We start from the raw sequence: 20,484 nt of genomic DNA on the forward strand, positions 1-20,484 counted from the left end.
TTGTTTTATCACTCTATCACACACATCTATCTGGTGAGCCCCAGGCAAGGCTCACAAAGCAATAAATTCATGTGGTTATGTGATTTCAATCACAACAGAATTGGTGACTCCAATGGGAAGTCTACCCTAGTGTTTGAAATCTCCTTGGTTGCTTGTTATTTTTTTTTTCTGTCAATTTTTGAGTTTTCTTTCTTGCTATATGATTTGATATGGGTTTGTCTCAACCTTTCTAGCTATGAATTTCTTTATATTTCGCTTGATTTTTTTCTTTAACGTGTTATTTTTTGTTTGACATGGGTTATAATCTCATTACAAAGCATCAAATAACATTAACGCAATTTGCCCACTAGTAATTTGCATCACTAACCTAGATTACCTACTTCTTGACCTGCGTTAATGCATATAAATTGAGTTTTTTTTAGGGTTTTTCCATCAGATCTTGATTGTTTGTTTCAACTCTATTTTTATACTATGTGTTGTAGTTTAGATCTATCTCATATCTTATTTAGAATTCTTGTTTTTTATTTGATCTTCTTTCTTTCCAATTTTAGGTTTTCTTTTGAAATTGTCTTGCTTGGTGTTTGAAGGCTTCTCCCTCAAGTCTCACTGATATCATTCAAATTCATGTTTCTACTATATGTTACAATACATATATATTTCATATGTGCATCATAACATTTGTTTTGAATTGGATCTAGTCACTTTTCCTTTCTTGGTCTTTCCATTGAAGTAGTTTTTCTTGCTCTTAGTGGAATTTTTGTTTTTATTATATTGTGGTTGTAAAAATATGGACCTAAGAGTTCCAGTTATGTGTTTTGGATATGTTGACTTTGTCAGGTTCAAAGAATTCTTTGTTTTTCATTCCTTTCTAGCCATTTCTTTGGATTAGGGTTTTATTTTTTTACCATTGTAGATCATTGTTTTTGCATGACTTTGTTGCCCTCACTGAATTGAAACCTCGAGGCTTTCTTTTCACTTCCTCTTGTTGTTTACTAGACTTTGATTGATTTCTTTATGGCGAAAATTTTGTTTGTAAAGCTAAGTTTGAGTTTTTGAGTGCTTGGTGTTCTTGCTTGGTTTTTGTTTTGATTTTTTTTCTTGGGTTATTTTCTACGTCAATTTCGCTCTAAAATTAGTGAATTTCATAGAGTGACAATTGAGAGTGTGTGAGATTGTTTCTTTCATTTTAAAATAAAAAAAGGATCTCTTCCCTCATGTTCCTACAATTCATTGAATGGAAAAAGAGAAATATTGCATTTCCATATAGCTTGCATTAGGGTTGTGACTTGAGTCTTTTCACACCATATTAGTTGCACACTAATTCCCTTTTAGTAAATAACAACTAGAAAACTAGCATGTAAAAAACTCAATTCAAAAAAAAAATCACGGATAGCACACCAACATTAGCTTAAGCTAATATCTCGGAATATGGGAGTGAGGTAAACTTCTCCAAGACTGCAAAAATAGAATTAACATATTGTAGTATGGACAAAAAATCCATTTGCAATGGAACATTGCATAAGAATCGCTTTTTAGGATCAATCACAAGTGTTGGCTTGTTGGGGCCTGACCCAGGTTTAGAGTTGATTTAGCCAAACAAATCCAGGTACAACTGGCCCTTTCGGCAACAGCCCGCGAAGCGTGAACTGAGGTCTCACCCGAAGTAGTATGGGAGGGCGCCAGAACCAGGTTTTTGCACCCTAGAGATGTTTGATGAGTTCAAGTGGTCTGCATTTCGACCCGGCGTGCACGTCGCTACACGCACTTTACCGTACCTTGCATCCTGAGATGCTGCCTTCGCGTAGCCCTACTTGTGGGCCGAACGTTGTTATTACCCAAGTCCTTACTAGTAATCCAATGTTAGTTGATTATCTTAGTCTACTTGCATCCTTTAAGTTATACTTAACAATATAAACCATTCATACAGGTGTGCGTAGTGAAGAAACAATATATTCGCAAATTATATCAAACATGCATTAACCCAAGGACAAATACATGGAATTAAGATAAAACTTCTCTTTATTAATTTCTTCCTTGGTTACAGACTCGACTCCGCCCTGCGCACTCAGCTACAGGGGTCCACGCACTCAGTTGCGAACTCTACTAGGCCTCTGCGCACTCAGTTGCAGAGCCTTCTCCTACTCTACGACCCAAGACACACTTTGCACTTCGACTCAATCACTAAGACCTTTCATGCCCATCCTCTATTCTATTATATTCTATTCTCCGCTTTTACACTTAGAGCCTCGCTCTAATTATACAATCCCATGGTCCGCGGACCATGGGTAGGCCGACATTATATTACAAGATTAGGGCGGACAACCCTATGACTCTATCATCCATTTCGCGCTCTGTGCCCACAATTTGCGAAGTCTTTACAACAATATCAAGTCAAAACTTGGGCTTTGAGCCCCAAAACATGTCATGGGGGGATTCCATGCCCAACAGGCCCCCAACACAAATATCGTGACTCTCCCTCGAGTCACTCGGTCGACACGGTGATCTTGGCGCAGATTGCCTCCAACTGTCCTCGAACTATGATGATGTTGGTAGCACACTGAGCCGCTGCTTGTTGAATCTGTTGCATCCTCTATTCTGAGACCTCCATGAATGAACTGTTCCCATACATCTGTACCGGTATATGTTTATAGTCTCGCACCTTTTTCTGGCTCCCTGCAGCGTGAAGACTGTGCTTCTGCCGGCTAGTTAGATAGTTGACCCACCCATGTAAGGCTTCAAGCGACTGCCATTCACTTTTCCTGGGAAGGGTTCTCCATTTAGTTTGACTAGCTAGACCGCACCTCCGTCTGTGACCTGCTTAACCACGCATGGTCCCAACCAATGCATTCTGAATTTTCCCGGAAATTTTTCAAACTCACTATCATATAGTAGCACTAAGTGATTTACTTTGAATGTGCACAACTTAATATGGCAATTGTGCGAAGCCTTTTCACGCTGCTTTTGAACATACTGATGAAAACCAACCAAGAATCGTTCCTCCTCAAGTTTGTCCAATTGCGCGAGTCTTTCTTTCAGAGCTTCACGGTCCGTCATCCCTGTGAGCGCTTCTATGCGTAGACTAGGTATGATATATTCCATTTCCATTACAGCTTCCACGCCATAAACTAACAGGAAAGGTGTTTGTCCCATCAGTTTCTTGCACGTTGTTCTATAAGCTCATAGCACTGCAGGTATGCGCAGGTCCCAATCGCTTCGTTGCACGTTGCACACTTTGGTCATCGCATTCTCTAGTATTTTGTTGAACGCCTCTACTATATCATTGGCTTGCGAGTGATACAGTGTGCTCTTCTGATGATACACCTGGAATTCTTCTGTGAGCGTGTTGATGGTTTCGTTCAGGAAATGTGTTCCGCGACCACTCATTAAGATTTTTGGACAACCAAATTGGGCCAACACATTTTCAAACAAAAACTTTGCAGCTGTAGTGGTCGTGCAGTCTTTGACCGGCTATGCTTCTGCCCATTGTGTCAGGTACTCTGTTGCGGTGATGATGTAGTGCATGCCCATTTTTCCCTGAGGTTTGATAGGTCCCACAAAGTCGATTGCCCATTTCGCGAATGGCTGTACTGTCATTTGTGGATTTAATGGTATCTCGTCCCTCCACGATGGTTTTCCAGTCCTTTGACATATATCGTAGGCCTTACAGCGTGCTTTCGAATCCTGGTGCAAGGTTGGCCACCACAACCCTGCGTGGAGAATCTTTTATGTGGTTGCTCGTCCTACATAGTGTTCTCCTGTAGTGCCCCCATGTGCTTCCATGAAGATCAGAATTCATTCAAATTCCAGTACATACCTTTGCAATATCTCATCATTTCCCATTTACATAGGTGCCCCACGATGACAGAAAAGTCTGCGCATGCACCACCAATTCCTTCTTCTATTGGACAGAGAATTCCTTTGGCGCAATCCCTGTTTTTAGGATGTGGATTATATATTCGAAGTGCTCGTTCGTGACGCGTACAACAAAGAGTTGTGCATCAGGTAATCCTTCCTCTAAACTAGTGGGTTCCTCGCTTGTCTCAATACATGACAAGTGATCCGGTCCTGCGTTTAGTCATCCAAGTTTTACCACAACTTCAAAGTCATATTCTTGGAACAATAAGAGCCACCTACATATGCGCCCCCCCAACACAGGTTTATTGACCAAGTACTTTAGCGCGGAATGGTCTGTATAAATTTTGAAATGTCCTCCTAGCAAGTAGTGCTAGTATTTTTGGAGCGCATACACCATCGCCAACCCCTCGCGCTCAGTGGTGGAATAGTTCTTCTTGGCTTTGGACAATCTCCGACTTTCAAATGCGATAGGGTGATCCAAGCCTTCCCTGCTGTCCTGTGTGAGCATTTCTCCCTGCACGATACATGATGCATCAACATGGACATGAAACTCCACATCCCATTTTGGGAAGACCAGGATTGGAGCGAAGGCCAATTTCCCTTTTAGGACATCCGGGCTCTTCATGCAATCATCGTTCCAGCAAAAGGTGACATCCTTTTTCAATAGCTTTTCCATCGACGTGGTGATTTTGGCATAGCTTTTGATAAACTTTTTGTAGTACTCGGTGTGTGCCAAGGTAGCGCGCAACTATTTAACACTTTGCAGTGATTCCAAATTTAGAATTACGAAAATCTTCGTAGGGTCCACCATCAATCCCTGTTTGCAAACCACATGTCCCAACAGGTTCCCAAAGGGAACCAAAATGTGCACTTCTTAAGGTTCAGCGCAATCTGGTGTCGTCAGTAAGTATCCAGCATCAAGCGTAAGCTTGCTACGTGGTGCTTAACCAATCTAAAGACAATCCAGTCATCCAAATAGACCTCTAGGAACTTGTGGATGTATTCTTTGAATGCAGCAACAACGACATGTGAAAAGATGGTTGGTGCATTCTTCAATCCAAACGGCATAACGGTGTATTGAAAGCAGCCCCATTTTATTGTGAAGGTCATTTTGCTCGTGTCTTCTGGTGTGATCTTGATTTGGTGTTACCCTGAGAACCCATCCGTGAACAAGTATGCTTCTTGTCCGCCAACATTTTCCAATACTTCATTTGTGAACAGTGTCAGGAATGGGTCGTGTACACAAGTGTCATTTAGCTTCTTGAGGTCCACACATATTCTTATTTCACCCTTGTGCTTTTTCACCTGTACTACCATAGGGCTCACCCAATCAGATTCTTCCACCGGCTCAATAATTTTGGCTGCGAGCATTTTGTCTAGTTCTATGCAGAGCTTTTCCTTATACTTCGGATTCAAGTGGTAAGGCCTCTGCTTAATTGGCTTCACATCGGGTTTTAGGGTGATCTTCATCATCCCTAAATCACCAATGATCCCTTTTAGGTCCGTAATCTTGGTCGGGAATAAATCTTGGTACTCGCAGAGTAACTCAACGACCTTATCCACCATGGCATCATCCCAATAATCACCAAGCATTGCATACTTTGGTTTAGCCTCTGTCCCAATGTTTACCTGTTTTGTTTTTAGCGGCACGGTGATGTCAAGGTCTTCAATCAATGGTCCTCTAACCTCGTGACAACCTTTAGTTTCTTGAATGTTAATTTTTCATGGATCCTCATCATCCTCCTCAATATTAACATTGTAACACTCCAACGTGCAGCTTAGCTGGGTCGCCCATTCCAGCTGAAGCACTTCCATTGGCTCGTGGGGTATTTTGAAGATAGTTGTTTTTACTGCTTATAGCACATCATCAACAGTATCCCACCAACAATCTTCAAAAATGAAGATTAATAGGAATCCTTCGCACAAGATATCCCATTCGCTCGTGCCATGGCGGAGCTCTGTCTCCTTATACCAAATCATGGATATGACATCCAGGGTATGACAGAACAAATGCACCCATTCAAGTTGTGGCTCTTCCCCGTAGACCTTAGTCCATTTCGCAAGGTGTGCACATGGATCATCTTCTGTCATACTTATCTATTAGTCGCATGTGCAGTTTCCCAAATCATAGGCGCATCATCCTTCTGCATCCCCGCCAGTCCTTAAAATTCCGCTGGTGCATACCCCACAACCTTGCAGGCGTAGCACGCAGTGCCCATTTCAGAGTGTCAAAACGTTGCTTTTCCAGTACTTCGCTTTCAAATTTATTCAGGAAATCATCTACCGCAGTCAGTCCATCATACATAGCCATATCCCTTGCCTCTATTGCTACACAACATAGTGACCTTATCATCATGTTGCAATTGATTGTGGTTACCTCATGTAACCGATTCTGCCATCATTTTATTTCCTCATCTGAATCTGATGTGTCGGAGCTTTCGCGCTCCCACGAAATCCTGCCATCTGCTGTTGGATTCACCCAATCCTGCTCTCACGTGGTTTTCTTATAGATACAGTCTAGATCATCATCGTTGTTGCAATCGCGCACCGGTTTTGTGTAGCGTGATCTTTCCGCATGGTCTAGAGGTACCACTACGCGTAGTGACTTTTTCTCAAAAATCATCTTGCGCTTCTCTAGATTTATCACTCCATTCATATCAGCGGCCCAATCTATTCCCAGTAGTGCAGGATAGGGATTGTCATCATCAATAACCTTTATCACTTCGAAATCCACAAGAACGATCACACCTTCAATATCTACCGTTACTCCCTCCAATCTTCCCATCGATAGGCTATTTTGTTGGTTTGTCATTCGCAATTGAATAGGAGACCATTGCAATGTGGGTCTGCCCATGCGCTCCCATGTCTGCTTTGGCAGGATGTTCGCATCCGATCCTAGATCCAAAATCACTTGATCCATTTCATATTCCCTGATTTGTGCAGTCAATGTCATCTCCCTTCCTGTTTGCAATATGTCCTTCCCGAGCTTCCGAACTACGCATGGTTCTCCTAGTCTAGCACATCTAGTGATGAGTTCTTGGAGTCCCTTCACTGCTTTACTATCATGCAACAGCTTCATGCATGTCTCTAGAAAGGTAGTGAGCATTGATGGGTCCATCTCTGGTTCTAGTTGGTCTTTACTACCTGAAGTGGAGGCCTGTGTGAAGCTCTTCTTAGCTTCCATGAATGTCTCCTTTGCGCGCTCCAAATCAAATTCTGGTTCTTTTGTTGGACCTTTGTGAACCCACGCACTCTCTTCGGGCTACTTGGCCTTGTCATCTCCTATCGCGATACCACTTCGGAGCACAATGTTTACATTTGGGTCCTCTTCGCACAGCTCAGACCTCATCATTTGCAGGTTCTGAGTCCAAGGAGGCTAGATTGTTCCTTTATCACGCAACCTCGCTATCAGTGTGGGGCAGTCCTTTGTTTCATGATCAAACTGGGTACAATATAAACATGATTCTCTCATCGGATTTGTACAATTGCGGGCATAATGCCCTCACCCTCCGTAATTGTAACAAATCAGTTGTCCGCGACCCCTTCCTGGTCCCATTCCACCTCGACCTCGTCTACACCCCTAAAATCCAGTGCGTGGCATTACTACATTTTGATCGAGGGCTCACGTTTCAGTCTGAAACCTATAAGTAGGAGTCTGATGCACAATCAGTTCATAACTTCTACAGGTACTCTCATCATGACCTACTAACCTGTAGAAATTACAGAACAATTGTTTGGACATCTGTGTATGCTTCTGTAATAGATGGTAATTATATGTAGCATGCTTCCCTCTTATCTGACAAATCACGCACCATAATGCAGGTGCAGCGCTTAGTCTTGCTTGTGCCTCTAGTCTCAATGGCATTGGCTCTCCTCCCACCAGCTAGTTCATGAAGACTGGAAAATGGTCCTTGTCATGGCCCTATTAGGTTGTGTTATATTGTTTCCACGACTAGCCCACATAGTTAACAGGGGGGTTAGAAAGGGGGCGTAGCCCCCCATTCGTTGCGTTGATTGTGTATCTGGGAGAGTCACAGGGGGTTTGAGGGGTGCAGGTAACCCCCCTCTATGGGTTACCTGCACAAACAAGGACATAGGCAACCCCTCTAGCCCTAGAGTGGGTCTAGTCACAAACAAGGACAGATCAACAATAGATTTCCTTAAACAATCATAGTTGGAGGCCTACCTCAACCGGTGGTCGATGGAATTCCGTTGCACTACTCCAGCTTCCGCTTCCTTCTCCTAATGAGTAATCAACCTGAAACAATGCAAAGGAAATACAACAAAGCACGTAACCAGGACAACAATGATCTATTTACTCACAAAGTCAAGAAGTCATGAGCTATCAAGTACATTACATACAGGACATAGGAAAACATCATTGATTGCATTAATAATGAAATAAGAGTAAGCTTAGAACCAAAGTCTTGACGTCACAAGCCTTCTCAGAGGGATCCAGCTAGCATGTTCCTCAAGCATTCACTCTTGAAGATGGATCTCCCAACATACAAGTCTCTCTCACTCACAAGTTTTACACAAGAATAAGGGCACTTCACAACCTTACTCAAGCTATCAACAATCCCACACTTGTCACACTCACACCAGCTATCTAGCAAACTCACAAATACTAACAGCACTATCAGCAACAACTCCAAAGACTAAGAACTCCAAAACTAGCAGCACATAGCAATGGTGAGAGTTTAAATAGGAGAAGGAGTCTCCATGAAAGGTGGAAGAGTGAGCTTATCTCCAAGGAGGGTAGCACAAATGACGGAATAGCCACGCCAGAGAAAGGAGGGCAACATAAACTAGGCCAACAACCAAGTCTGGAGTCATCTGGAAGGCCGACTGTTAGAACAAATTTGCCCAATCTGGATCATCGCGGGCACATAACTGGCCTTTCGTGTTGACATCGCTATTGAATAATGTATCTAGTCAGATCATCAAAGGATATTACAAGCGACAGTTGTGTTGGCACATAAAATCTGACCATCGCGGGAATCAGGTGTACTTTCGTGATGGCAATGCTTATGGGTTGTTTTGGAGCACCCTTCAGCGCGTTTATTTGGCCAACAGATGCGATGAGGCAAAAACCCTTGGAAAAGTGGGTCATTTGGCAATATCAGAGAGCATTTTTCTAACATGAGCATGAATGACTTTGGAAACATGACACAGTAGGAAGACTGGAGTGAAGACAGTGACAAATTACTGTGTAACAGATGCCCCCTAAAGTATGAAGCCTGAGAGAGAGGGAGGGGTGAAATGCTTTACGAAACTGACTGAACTGGAACACCATCTGGAAGAACCTGCACGCAAGTACAACTGATATCTCTGATAATGAAGTACATGTAGTCTAGGCATGGGCGCAGCCATCCAAAGGACATACGAAATAGGTTTGTGGTATGGATGCAGCCATCCAGCTAACGATACCATGATGATGATAAAGGTATGGTCACAGCCATCCATGAAGACTCAGGTATGGTCGCAGCCATCCATCAATGAGTCATGTAATCATAAACCAATCCACGCAGCCCAAACATGTGTAATCTAAGTTCGGGGTCTTGAACCCATCCGATCATAGTACAAATTCTAACATGTGAATAGATGTGCTGAGGTCGAGCATGATAGAACATCGCTTGATTACCGGTCAATGATGAAAACCGTTAACAAGCATGAGAGAAACCACCAATAATGCCAATGGCTCTCAAGGTACTGTCTAGCACAATCCACGAAGTGTGAAGAACGAGCTGAAGTCGAACAATCGTGGAATCACCCAATCGACGAACAATGATGAAAGTCGACCGTCAGGTGTGAAGAACTTGCCATTGAGGCATGCGAGCTCTAAGGTACCAAAGGGAATCTCTAGATCAATCTCTTGGATAATGAGTTGATGTCGACAGGAGATGACCCGTCGCAGGAGGGCCATAATGTTTCCCCCATCAATGGCACGAGATAAGGAACAAGAGGCAAATGGCAAAACAGAGTATCAGAGGAGAAGGTGAGGGTGTAAACTATAGAAGGATTATACTCTTGAACATGTCGGCGACATGACTCCGGAGGGGGGTGGTAGCATTCAGGCACCAAGGGATCAGAGGCTCAAGAAACAAAAATGTCGATGTTCAAGAGTGACTAGCTGCCATAGACAATCAATGATAAACCTGTTGTTGAGTCCAACCTAGTAATAGTTTAACGAGCCCTAGGGAAGAGAAGCTCGAGTCTCGTCATGGTGACGAGTCCAATGTCGTCAAGGTTTAACGAGTCCGACATAGGTAAAACTCGGAGTCTTTTTCATGTTTAGAGAGTTTGAAAAAGACACGGAAAAGAAAACTCCAGGGGGTCCTTTTTCGTAGAGTTGTGTCTCTCGAGCCTGAAAAAGTATAAAACGATACTCGTAAGAACCGCCCGACCATTACGATCAAGGAGTACTTTCTATAACTAGTGACTTCGACCCAAAAAATTAGAAAAGTGGTCGGAAGCACGTCGTTTCGTAACCGATAACGAGCTTGAAACGACAAAGGCCTGGTAATCTTTTCATGTTTAAATGGTCAGAAAAGAGCTTAAAGGCAACTGCCTCTCGTTTCGTTTAATGAGACAAGAGGAAAACTCAGCCATCTTTTCATTTTTCAAGTCAGAAAAGTGCTTAAAGACGACTTTCTAGGATCAAGTGTTCACGAAGCTGGCATAATTCCACTACCTGAAGCTCTGCATAAAAACACGTCACACGTAAACCCATTCGAGATAATATGAACAATATACATAAAAACATAGGTAAAAACCATAATTTGACTAACCATGTGGCAAAACAATGAGAAAAAACCCACATTTATAAAATGTAATTTTTTAATTTGCAAAAATCACTATAAAAAGGGATTAACTCATTCATTTTTACCATAGTACTGTTCAATTCACCGTGGAGCAACTTGGAGCACTGAAGTTGGCGAGCTGAATTCGGCCCCATCCGTGCATCATTCATCCTGAAACTTGTTCCAGGTAGACACATGTTGCCTTGCGCTTCAATTTAATACTCTTTTCATGCATTTTGATCGTTCCATGTGCTAGTTTAGGTGGATTTTCAAACCGGGCTCCGCCGCTCGGTCATCGCGGGTATACCTTATCGGGTCCGCGATGGCCAAAAAAAATTTACACATGGCGCGCTCCGATCATCGCAGGAAAGTGGTGTACTTCCGCGATGACCGCAAAAAATTTGAACTAGCGACCTCGCGTCTATTTTTAAAACAGACGTGATGACGACACGAACTTATGTTTTTTGCAAATTACGCATCAAAATTTGATAACCGAAGCACTAATCCAATTTTTCTCGTCATGCAGGTGACAATGGCGTTTGTTTGGCAAGAGCGGACGCATGATGACAACGATATAGAAGCTTTTGCCGATGTGGGGTGCCAAAATGCATTACGGGCATGCAGATTGCTCAAATTCTTCCTAACTCCGCATATCCGATCACAACCTGATTTGTTGGAGCTACTAATTAGGGCCTGGAATCCCATAGATGGGAAATTAATCATCCGAGGCCGGGATATCGAGTTTGACTCTACAGACATATATTTTTTGATCGGGTTGTCGTCGAGGTGAGAGGCCCATTCTGGAGGGGCAACGACCCGAAGGTGATTCCTTAGAGACGCTGATGGCTCAAGTGTGCCCACAGGCACGCAAGACGAGGAGTGGGAAGGTGGCAATCCCAAAAGTGGACGATGTAGTCCTTCGTGCTATGATTTTCATGGTGACATGGGTAGCGGGCTCCCAAGCCCAACATGAGGCTTCGAAGACCCAACTCCGGCTAGCTCTCGAGTGTCTCAATCCCACCATGTTTAACTGGGCAGAGACGGTGACAGCGAACATGAAGAGGAAACTCACCAACTGCCGTCGAGGAGGGACTAAGTAGTTTGGTTATGGATCCATCTTAGTCTGGCTTATGCTGGAGCGAGTGCCAGCACTGCAGTTACAAGACATGGATTTGGATTTACCGAGGCCACGTGAGACAAGGGCCACACGATGGGCTCACGTCATGCCACGAGGAGGTGGCGGACAACCAGTGGCGTGGGGGACATTGTTCCGAGAGTGGCTGGAGCGCCAGACGATCTTCATGGAGGATTGGCCATATGTCGGCATGGACTTCCGTGGAGATCCTGACATGCAGTTGCCCGCTGGAGAGCAGTGGGATGACGATGGTAAGACAAGCAACCAACAATTGTTGGATTGCGTCAGAAGCAAAAGGAGAACATTGGTTGAAGTACCAAGCCATTTGCAAGGCAAGGCATGTCAATGAACCCAAGTGGTTGTCATGGAAATTTTTCCAAGTAGAATAAATTGATAAACTTGGGAAGGAGAAGAGTATTCAGATCTCATCAAATAACCAGCTTTTGTGGGTCCAAAAGACAGTCAGTGGGAGGGAGCGATTGGAATTTTGATTAGGGGAAAAAATTTGCTCAAAAATCAAAGTTCTTAGAATCACTCAAAAACTAAACACCCGTGTCTGTCTCGTGATACGATCCCAACATAGCTCGTTTCACTCAAAACGAAGATTGTATGAGAAAAATAGGAATTTTTGTCTGCTTTGTCGAATAGGGAAAATTTTGGGCACATGGCTGACTAGGATGCTAACTAGGCATTCGTACAGCCCAGTGAGGAAAAATAATATTCCAAAAAATATTCCTTGGAATATTCATAGAATATTCTGACAGGTGGCTCAATCGGATTGTGATAAGTGTCGGCATGTTATTGGTCAAAGGAATTTGAGCTGGACCAATGAGAGGTTGACACATGGCCATCCAGGAGGTTGCCACATGCCCTCTCAAAGGTCGCGTAAAATGTTATTTGGCAGGCCAGCGGAGTCAAACCCATGATCTCACCCACACAAGCCCCACTCTTTACCGCTATATCGCAACCATATGACTTAACAAACAATGAGTGTGGCTTTTATTTATAGAGGTAGCACATGGTGGTTGGGGGAGGAGAGGGCCAGACCCCTTCGCATATGAGTGAAACCTCAAAATCAAAGGCCAATGCTTAATGCTAACCACATGTTTAATGCACTAAGTGGGGATTACACTAATTAAAACATGCTTATCCCTTAATCAATCACAAATTATGTTGGTGACGGTTTTATTAGGCCCGATAAATCGGCGCTGCTCCAATTTTGGCGGGGCTAACTAGAGTTTCTCCAGATGTTATGGAACTAGCTCACAAAAAGATAGAAAAGATAGATCAATGCCTTAGAAATAAGCCTCTTCGAGGGGGAAACCTCCTTTACATTACACAACTGAACAATTCTTAGATAATACAAATGACAAGACCTCCTTTCTATATATAGTAGTCTAAGGGATCATAATATAATCAAAGCCGACATAACAATAATAATGTAAGGGCGCAATAATAACAATAGTGGGCTTTTATAGGGCATAATAATAACAATATGGGGATTACATGGGCACAACAATATAATAAGGGGGTTGTACTAATAATAATAAGATGTTACACTAATAGTATAGGGACCTAACATACCCCTCTCCTTCAAAAAGTGTTGTCCTCAACACTTAAGTAGTTCTTGATGCTTCTATATAAAATTATTTTCCTCCCATGTGGAATCTTCAATGGGTAAGTTCTTCCAATTGATGAGATACTCTAAAATTGATTAATTTTGTAGCTTTCCGGTTATTGTTTTTGTGACTGCTCTAGGCTCCAATATGATTTTTCCTTCCTCGTCAAGTTCTGGAAATATTGTTTGAACTGGGATCTTCTGCAACTTTTGAATGAGAGGCCACACTTCTTTGTCCTTCCTCCATTCATCCCTTGCTTTGTTTATCAAATATGGTTGGATAATAGAAATAGCACAAAACAATGCTTCCACATCATCATCCTTTCTTGAGAGTGCATCTGCAACAACATTTTGCTTCCTTTTTTTGTAGATGATTTCAAAGTCATAACCCAACATATTTGTGACCCAATTTTTTTGTTCTTCTAAAGATAATATTTGTTCTAAAAAGTATTTAAGACTATCATGATCCATTTTTACCTTGAAGTTTCTTCCCATTAGGTAAGGTTGCCATTTCTTGAGTGCATGTAGTATTGCCAACATTTCCTTCTCATAAATAACTTGCTTGAGATGTAGCCGTAAAAATACCCAATCACCTACATCAAAACTTCTTTCACTGCGATGTTGATTTGCCCATTGTTTCATTCGATTTTGCACCAAAGTGGCTTTATCCTCTAAAAGTTGGAGAACTTGTTTTTTATGATCGATGTGATCTTTCACTGCTTGAATTTTTTTCTTCTTGATATGTCCTTCTATCTTGAGAGTTTGAGGAGTCGTAATTTCTTCGAATGCATTACAAGATATGGTTGGATTCATTTCTTGATGCTTGATGTGATCTTTCACTTGAACATTTTTCTTCTTGATATTTCCTTCTATCTTGATAGTTTGAGGAGTGGTAATTCTGGCCAATGCATTACAAGATATGGTCAGATTCATTTCTTCTTTCTCGATGTGATCTTTCACTTCTTGAACCTTTTTCTTCTTGATATGTCCTTCTATCTTGTGAGTTTGAGGAGTGGTAATTCTTGCCAATGCTTTACAAGATATGTTCGGATTAATTTCTTCTTTCTCTGGGGTTCATTCTTGGTGTATATCTTCTTCTTTTGATGTTTCTTGGTCCTTTTCTTCCTCCTCTTCATAATCTACGTAAAATAATTTCTTCTCAGCACACTTATGACCTTTAGTGTATTTGCTATCACAATTGTAACAAAGCCCTTTTTCTCCTTTTTCTTCCAATTGTTGTCATGTAAGGCTGGTATGTTGTCGAAGGCTAGGAGAAAAAACACTTCCATAATTATAGTCGTGAGTGGTAGGATTCCTTGTGTCCATAATTTCACTTTCAATTTTTCTTTCCAACTTGAATGCCTTCTCCAATGAATCAAGTTCCCAAATACGAACCTCATGTTGAATGTTATCCTTTAAGTCCCTATGAAGACATCAATCCTTTTCTTCTCTGGAATATCACTTACCCTTATATTCAATTTTTGAAATTCCTCAATGTGCTATGCGATTGACCCCTTTTGTTTGAGATTTATCAATTGGCTAAAGAATGTGTTTCTCTTTGTATCCTCATAATGTGCTATCATTTCCTCTGTGAAAATTGACCATGTGACAAGTGGTTTACGAGAACAAATCCCTTTATACCATAAAAATTGATTCAATTCTAAATAAGTAGATGCAATATGTACCTTTTGTAACAGTGGTACACCATGTAGATCGAAAAAATTCTCCATCTGTAGTATCCAATTTACTGGATCCTTGCCATCAAACTTCCTCATATCATCTTTTCTTGATTCTAGGAGCTTGATCTTGAAACGAATGTAACTCAATAATTTAATATCTCCAAGTTCTAAAATTGTGTATTGCAGTAGCATTCTGAGTCTTCTTTCTGACCCCACAAGTCTTATCATAATTGGATTCCTGAAGAAATATTTATTCTGAATCTCTCGTGATGACCTAATTATAGACTGGTTCAGTATAGTGAACTTGTAAGATGTGCCACATGTCATTATTTCAACCTTAGGTTATAAATATTATACCCAAACAAAACACATTCTGTCATATTTCTGTAACTTCTTACGAAATTTCAATATGATGCTTAGAGAGAAAGTTATGATGATTTTCGCAAGGCCACTTGTTTAGGATGTAATTCGGGAGCTTGCAAAAACCCTAAATTCCTTAGATCATATATCCGAAAATATAGCGAGACAAGATTTGAAATTAGGACCCACAATTCAAAGTGATCGTTTCTCAAATGGGTTTTTTCTTTAAGTTCTAAAACTTTGTAGCTAAAACATTATAGTGAACATTCCATGATGACCTGTTTTAGATGAAATTCTAGATCTCACAAAAACCCTAATGTCGTCACATCATATATCCTAAAAAATAGTGAGACAATATATGAAATTCGGAATCGAGGTTCAACGTGATTTCATCTCAAATGGGTTTTGTGTTTAGCGTCTAAAACATCGCAGAAAAAAAAAGTTATAGTGACAATGCCACGATGCCCTGTTTGGAGCAGCGAAACCCTAGAATCCAAAGCTCTGATACCAAATGTTATGAAACCAGCTCACAAAAGGATAGAAAATACAGATCAACGCCTTAGAAATAAGCCTCTTAGAGGGGGAAACCTCCTTTAAATTACACAAATGAACAATTCTTAGATGATACAAATGACAGGACCTCTTTTCTATATATAGGAGTCTAAGGGGTTATAATGTAATCACAACCGACATAACAATAATAATGTAAGGGCACAATAATAATGTAAGGGCGCAATAATAACAATAGAGGGCTTCTATGGGGCACAATAATAACAATATGGGGACTAAATGGGCACAACAATATAATAAGGGGGTTGTACTAATAACAATAAGGGGTTACACTAGTAGTATAGGGACCTAACACCAGATTTGGTGGAGTTTTCTTAGGGAAAACTGAAGAGACCATAACTTTTGCAAAACGTGACCAATTTTGGCTCAAAAAGAGTCATTCCTAGATGATTTGGACATTCTAAACAAAATGGAACAGGTTGCAGAGGTAGACAAGCACTTATATACATGATTTTTATACATTGAAGTTTAAGTAAGCTTAGGGCCACCACGAGAGGAGGTCAAGCCTAGATCAAATGAAGTCCAATTGCAGAGCTTAGATAGTCTTCTTTTGGGTTTTTGGGTCTTATGAATCCAATGGAGCAGGTTGCAAAGTTATTGGAGCACTATAGGTTCATGTAATCATATAATTGACCCTTAATCCAAGGAGGGCCTAACCACTATAGCAGGTCCAAGGAGATGTAGCCTAGGAAGGATGAACTCCTTTATCAACTTTTTGTTATGAGTCATTGTGTTTTACTTCTCTGTAATTTAATTGGTGAATATGTATTTTAAACAACTAATTAACCTCATAAATTGCTCATAAAAGACACTCAACACTTGACACATAATTATTCACAGTTTGGTTAATTTGAGATGATCCTAAACACTTTTTCTTTTTAATATTGATGAGGAAGCTTGCATAGCATTAAAAATTTTGCCCAAAATTAAGATCAATTTAGTGACATTGCTCATATCATCTCCCCCAAGTAGTACTAAGATTGAAGCTAAAACTTTCTGAGCATCTTGAGAAAATTTAAACATAGGGTATGTTCTAGTTGGTTGTGGAGTTGGTGCCTGTGGAGGTGAAGTCATTGAAAACATAGCTAGTTTGTTTTTCTCTGATAATTGAGTGAAATCCAAAGACAATGAGTCTTCAATGAATAAATTTGGGCCCCAAACATTAGGGAAATAGAAAGCCTTGTGGATGTGGTCGGTTGTAACCTCAAGGATGATTTCTCATGTGGAAGATGCAACATAATTTCTCTAAGAAACATATGCAGAGGCCAACCAAGTTATCAATTCAGGTAAATGGTAGATAGTTGGGGCTATCACATAGTATAGACCAAATTTGACAATGGTAAAATAGTCTTGTTTATTCAAGAAATTTCCCAACAGTCAAAACGAATTGGTTAAAGTCTATAGGACATCATGAGTCATGAATTTTAATCTCAGAGTCTATTCAAGGTTCTTGAGTAGATGGATTGGAAGTTGTAGGTTTTCGGGTGGGTTTCTGAGGTTTATTGAGCACCAACATAATGAAATTGGGGTTTAGTTCAATGTGTAAATATCTAAAATTGAAGAAAAATAGTGTAAAATGAGTTGTACTAGTTGTAGGATGACATGGACATTGGTTGCAGAATTGTTTAACACTTGAAAATGATGGGAAAATGGTTAATCAAAACCCCATTTTAACATTTTTGTTTGAGCATGAAAAGAGAATTTACCATGGTACAAGGATATGTGAATAACATGACGTACGGATGACATGGAATGTGAGGTGGATGACTAAGGTGGCAGGTAGAGATAATAGACAAATCTAGTTCCCTTGCTAACATAATACATGGAGAGGCCATGTGTTGGGAGTCAGGGCAATTTTAGAAAACCATTTACTGCCCTACGCTACCCCCCGTTGGTGGTTTCTGACAAAATGTGTTGAGGGAGACACAATCAATTGTCTCCATTGATCGGTTTATCAATGTGATTTCAATCCCGCTTTCTGCGCCCCCCACCCTTTTTAAAATCCATGCATGTTGGTGTGATGCAGATACATATGATGTGGCTGCCAATCAGACAAAATGTGATCCACCATTGAAGTTGCATGGTGTTTAGTCTGTGGGTTTGATTGTTGTGAACCCACTTTTTTTTAACTATGTGTCAAGCCCTAAAAAGCTTATACCATATAATAATAACAATACACTTGATTGGATTCTAACCATAGCATAAAAATGTCTTTTTTTTTGCTTTTATTTTTATTTTTCTCTTCTTCTTTTTTACATATATATCTTTGATTTTTGAAATTTTGGAAAAATAACAAAAAGACATATAACATTGTGCATAGCCATTATGGTCATTCCTGTGTATATATTCTAGTTGCAAAAACCATTCGCCAAGGCACTCCATCTTTCCAATGGCCTCTGTCAAGTAAACATCCTTAATCCATGGTTATTTATTCCAATTTCCAAGTAAGTTGACTTTGAATTCAAATTTTAAATTTTAAATAGAGGGAAGGATTATTCACACCATTCACTTGACAAAACCTATAAAACTAAAAAGAAAGGTTTTCATTGGTAGATGAGGAAGAAAGAATCTTTCTGTTGATCATCTGCAGTGAAATTACCATTGTCGCCTTTCTTTGATCCTGCAACATTCATCTCGATAACCTGGTCATCCATGCTTCATTCCATGACAATGCAATTGGGTGGAAGGTGGATAGAGGGAAAAAGAAGGGAGCGGATATGACGCACTATCATTCCCACCCTCCCAACTATAGCACTAAAACCCCTTTATACTCTTCCAAGTCTCTTACACCATGCCCAAAGAAGGGTAAATGAAGAAGTGGGGTCGGGTTAGGTGTGGAATCCAGATATGAACATATTGTCATTTCCACCGTCCTTGTTGTGGCACCAAAACCCATTTCCACTCTTCCCACCCTCTTCCACCGTCACTAATTGAGGGAATTTCACTCTTTTCATAGATACCTGAAATTTAGCCTGTGGAGTTAAGGATTCTCTTATAAAGAGAAAAGGCATTGTACCATGACATTGGACTAGTTAGTGACTTGGCATCATCGAGTTCTTTAATCGATTCAATATATAGTCGATATTTCCCCATTCACTTGAAGATAGGTCACATTATCTGATCTAAAGCCACCAAATAATTAACTTGTGCTTGGTTTTTATAAACTAATAATTTACTTGTGTTAGACGAAAGAAAAAGATTTTCCCAGTAACATGGAAATTAATGCACCAAGAAACCCAAGGATAAAACTGGGATTATAAACATCAGACTTAATGTTTACTACAATTAACGACGATCACTAATGGGCAACTCTCCAACTTCATACAATCTAGTGATTCCAAAACCATATTTATCTTATGCACCGTGTTGATTTATGTTCACTGCTTTTTTAATAACCTTTCAATATAAATATGGAATACTAAGGAATATATATATATATATATATATATATATATATGGAATAATTAAGTGATAATTAATAAATAAATTAAATTTAAAACCTATATTAAAAAAATAATAAATAAAATTAAGTTTGAGCAGTATCTTCATGCAAAGTCCCATCATTTCCATGCTCAAAAGCTATGTGTTCTCAATAGGTTAGTTAATTGTTCACTGAGAATTTATGACGAAGTCCACCTCTACAAAGAGAAAACCCATCTCATTAATGTTTTTGTCAATAATGGATATACTAGGCAACAAGGTCTTAAAGCCTTCCTCAAATCTAGAAAAGTTCCTAAGGTTAAGAAAGACCCCACTGATCGTAATCCAATGGTACATCTCCCTTTCATCTAAGGGACCATGGACAAGATTGCGAGAATCCTGAAGAAGCTTAATGTTCCCTCAACCTTTAAACCCCTCAACACCATTAGAAGTTCCTTAAAATCTGTTAAAAGACCCAGTGAACCCAGTGGATATGAAAATTGTTTATGTCATCCCGTGTTCTTATGGAACCTCATACATTGGCAAAATTGGTTGGTCTATAAATCAAAGGATTAAGGAACATGCAACCGACATCAAGCATGGGAGGACCCACTCTACAGCTTTGGTTGAACATGTTGAGAAGACAAAGCATAATATATGCATTGAGGAGGCTAAGGTTATTGCGGATATGTTTCACTTTTATCACTGTAAGTTTAGGGAAGCCATTGAAAGCGAGAGGAGATCAAGTAATATAAACAAGGATGACAGATGGAAAATTAGTAGCTGTTGGATTCCTGCTCTTTCCTCTTAGTTTTTTCTCCTTCTTAATTTAGAGGTTTTGTTGGTTTCCTTCTTCTTCCTTTTTATCTCTTTGATTTAGGTTTCTTCTGATTTCTCCCCGTAGGGTTTATTGATTCCCCTTTATTCCCCTTTTCCTTCTTTTTTTATAATTTTATTAATGCTTTATTTTTGATATTCCTCCTTTGACTTAGGAGGTGTTAGCCTCACTCTCTTAAAAAAATTATAAATCCAAATGAAATAATT

General features: G+C 40.3%; 1 protein-coding gene across 1 annotated transcript; it reads right to left on the minus strand.

The window, feature by feature from the left end:
* Positions 1–2,790: 2,790 nt before the first annotated feature.
* Positions 2,791–6,166, minus strand: LOC149209547 (uncharacterized). The gene is made up of 2 exons (XM_089398662.1): positions 6,040–6,166; positions 2,791–3,125 (listed from the first exon to the last, which is right to left on the minus strand). The coding sequence occupies exons 1-2, from the start codon at positions 6,164–6,166 to the stop codon at positions 2,791–2,793; spliced, it is 462 nt and encodes a 153-aa protein (XP_089254788.1).
* Between the last annotated feature and the right edge of the window lie 14,318 nt (positions 6,167–20,484).

Source organism: Pinus tabuliformis, chromosome 1_2, assembly GCF_031772625.1.
Source record: "Pinus tabuliformis cultivar Carrire ecotype Pingquan chromosome 1_2, CPIR1, whole genome shotgun sequence".
NCBI classification, from domain to species: domain Eukaryota; kingdom Viridiplantae; phylum Streptophyta; class Pinopsida; order Pinales; family Pinaceae; genus Pinus; species Pinus tabuliformis.

What these genes read in the sequence shown, in the direction of transcription:
- LOC149209547 (XM_089398662.1), bottom strand. Translation starts at nt 6,166, where the DNA reads ATGGCTATGTATGATGGACTGACTGCGGTAGATGATTTCCTGAATAAA. An exon ending in TACGCCTGCAAGGTTGTGGG is followed by an intron (nt 3,126 to 6,039) that starts GTATGCACCAGC and finishes CTTTCCTGTTAG; the next exon opens with TTTATGGCGTGGAAGCTGTA.